The 3,205-nt window shown below is 41.7% G+C and overlaps 1 protein-coding gene across 1 annotated transcript; it reads left to right on the forward strand.

Moving 5' to 3' along the window:
- Positions 1–500: 500 nt before the first annotated feature.
- On the forward strand, positions 501–1,445 carry LEAP2 (liver expressed antimicrobial peptide 2). The gene is made up of 3 exons (XM_010014705.1): positions 501–557; positions 941–1,080; positions 1,409–1,445. The coding sequence occupies exons 1-3, from the start codon at positions 501–503 to the stop codon at positions 1,443–1,445; spliced, it is 234 nt and encodes a 77-aa protein (XP_010013007.1).
- Positions 1,446–3,205: the final 1,760 nt, after the last annotated feature.

Below are 3,205 nucleotides of genomic sequence, written 5' to 3' on the forward strand. Positions count from 1 at the left end.
GAAGCAGAATCAAAACCATGATTCTCTGCTCCAAAGCAGCTCACTAAAACAAAACTTCCCCCCAGCTGACAAACTCAAAGCTGCACACGCTGCGACTCTCACGGAAGTTAAATAAGGTTATGGCTTTTGATCTTTACCCTAATACTTCGGGCTAGCCACCCTTTTGCATTCAAATCCACCATCGGGTTCTGGTAGGTTTTAAAGAAAGGAACAGTTGGCACAAGTGGTAAGCTGACCAGACAAAGTACAAGTGGAAGGGGAGTAAATCATTAGCCAGAAAGACAGGCCTTGAACCAGATCACTGTAGCAGATGCTAATTTAGTAATTCCCTCTTGCTCTGAAATGAACTTTGTTCCTGTAATGACTGACAGCTGATGCAATGATAAGAGAATGAAGTCTATAAAAATCTAGCTGAGGCTTGGGAACTTCTATTTGAGGCTCTTCTACCTCCTCTGCCCGAGGCTGGTCCCGCGACCCAAGCGACAGCGCACACTGTGAAGATGCACTGTTGGAAAATGCTGGTGATCGCCTTGCTCTGCTCACTGCTGCTCAGCCAGGTAAATACAGACAGCTATTTACAGTGCTAATTCAAATGCTCAGAGAGTTAATAAAAACTGCTATGATTTGCATGAATAACTGGCAGAGGATAGAGGTGACAGCAGAGCTCTTTCAGAGCATTCATCGTCACAGAAGAACTGCCTAGTGAATACTGCGTTCCTCTGAGACGTAACTTAGCAGTAGTTCTGCTTTTCCTCCCAAGGAGATTAAAAACGTTGTTAATTTTCATACTTCTCGGGGGTTAGGATACAAGCAACTACACTTCAACAGAGCATGTTATGAGCTGAAAATGAGAAAGATTTCAAGTTCTTCAGACTATTGAGCTCAGCACTAGAACGACCAGCTGCTGCACGCTCTCACAGTCACCCTGACTCTCTTCCAGACACACTGTGCTTCCTTGAACCGGCCAGAGCCTCAGCTGATGAGACAGAGGAGGATGACACCCTTCTGGAGAGGTGTCTCGCTGAGACCTGTTGGAGCCTCGTGCAGGGATAACAGTGAATGCATTACAATGCTCTGCAGGTAACATCCTCATTCATGTTCAGGCTCAGTGTGACTTAGTATCATATTATGTAGAGGAAGTTCCCACTTATTCTCCCCTAAATGAGATATGGAGTTATTTCTGTGCATAAAAAAAGAGATACCAGGCATAGAGATGGTGCAGTAGACTCAGACCTCTTTTGTAAGCAATGCAAACATTTTGGAGCTGCAATGCAAAGCAGAGAACATAAAATGAATCAAGATGAACTGAATAAAGGGGGGATGCAAAGTGCACAGCCTGTAGGCAGAACACGAGCACTGCTAATGCCAGGCCTGAGCTGGCAGTGCCTAATGAGGTTTTCTTTTCCAGGAAGAACCGCTGCTTCCTGACAACAGCCTCGGAGTGACCGTCTCACGGAAGCCCACCCGCTGCTGTTACTGCTAACAGTGCTCCACTCACCTCTGAAGTATTTATTGACCGCTCAACAGCAAGGACAGGGGAACCAGCAATATGTGTATTTAATGTTTCTGCCCCATGAACTGCTAAAGGACTTTAGAGCATTCCCTACCCAGGGCTCTGCCTCTGCAGCACACTTCAGGATGGCTCTGGCCAAGCTCAATAAAAGGACTGTGCATCCCCTGTTCGTTTGGGTTTTTTTGTAATGGTTCTTATTACTGTTTTTTAAGGTGTGAATTAAAAATGTCTGTTCAGCAAACTACCTTGGTTCTCCTTGTATCCTGTGAGCAAAGTGTACGGGGAGTGCACAGCTGGCGTTTCAAGCAGGAGTGCTTAGTTCAAACTGGACTTTAGACACTTATCCTTCAAGCTGGCAAGTGCACAAAGCAGAGCATGCTTCTATCTCCTTTCCGTCTCAACAGCTGAACTCTTATCAGCACCTCAGATAAAGGCCTGTTAGAAAGGGAGAGCAAACAAACTGATAATACTGATAGCATTTTCAATATCCCAAATATATCCAGTGATAACTGGAAGGAAAAGTATTTACCTTTAATTACTTCTAATCAAATTTACTTTAATACATGTCCTAGACTGACTTTTGCCACTGGAGTAGCTCCTGTTTTAAAATAAATGGATCAAAATCCGGTTTTGATCTGGCACACGTTAACTTGCAGGGCTGAAAGAAACAAAACCACCTTTGATTAGACCAGTATCAACCAGCGCAGGACACAAACACTGAATGCTGCTTTCCTTTTGCTATACATAGATCAAAAACTAGGACGAGAAACCTCTGCTTAAGCACAGCACCAGGGAGGAGGAGACCCACACAACAGACACGAGCACAGTGGTTTTGAAGTTTAATACAGAAAATCTATTTGATATTTATTAAACTTAGTTTCTCCAGTTACAGTTTTGCATTGTACAAAGCATTTTAATGACACAGTAGTTAAAAAGATCTTTACAAATTGAAATGTGATACCCTTTTCTCCAAATATTTTAATTGCCATAAATTTGTTTAAAAATACACATTAAACGCATGTTTCAGACACTAAACTTTCTATAATCTCAATACCACAAAATACATAGAATATACTATACAGATGTGGAAAAAATCTAGTTAGTATATAATACTTTGCTCACCATTAACAGCTTTATTACATGAAATGCACATACTGACTTAGAAATCCTAATTTTGAGCCCCGAAGTACCCTTTGAAATTTCAAATGTATTGCAACAAATAAAATCACAGTCTGTTTTTTTTTCTTTTAGGTTTTGGTTGAAGACAGATGCCTAAATACTCTGATAGAAAACAAAATGTAACACATGGACTCGTCATGTACAAAGCATAAAACAGAGACATCCCATTAGTTACTAACAGTACCTTTCTGAGTGGTTAATAAGGGCTTCATTTATAAGTGACAGGTTCAAAGTTACCTTCCCCCACCCGCGAGCCCTCCCCCAAAAGAAAAACCCTTCTTCACCAAATAATAATTTCAAATAAGATAAAGGATTTGTTTTAATAAATATATAAGCACTTTATCCTCCATATACAAAATTTCTTAAAACAATTTTAAAAGGGGGGGACCAGATACAAATGTCAGGAACTGTGCTTGCAAAAGTCATGCCTGGTCCTTAGAGTTGAGTTCTGGGGTGCAGGATGCCAGTGCAGCCCAGGGGAACGTGGCACCAGCCATCAGGCTTGCATATAAA

This window comes from Nestor notabilis, unplaced genomic scaffold, assembly GCF_000696875.1.
Source record: "Nestor notabilis isolate BGI_N333 unplaced genomic scaffold, ASM69687v1 scaffold10175, whole genome shotgun sequence".
NCBI classification, from domain to species: Eukaryota; Metazoa; Chordata; class Aves; order Psittaciformes; family Psittacidae; genus Nestor; species Nestor notabilis.

Coding starts and splice junctions, on each gene's coding strand:
- LEAP2 (XM_010014705.1), top strand. CDS start 501: ATGCACTGTTGGAAAATGCTGGTGATCGCCTTGCTCTGCTCACTGCTG. Junction 558..940: donor GCTCACTGCTGCTCAGCCAG/GTAAATACAGAC, acceptor ACTCTCTTCCAG/ACACACTGTGCTTCCTTGAA. Junction 1,081..1,408: donor TGCATTACAATGCTCTGCAG/GTAACATCCTCA, acceptor TTTCTTTTCCAG/GAAGAACCGCTGCTTCCTGA.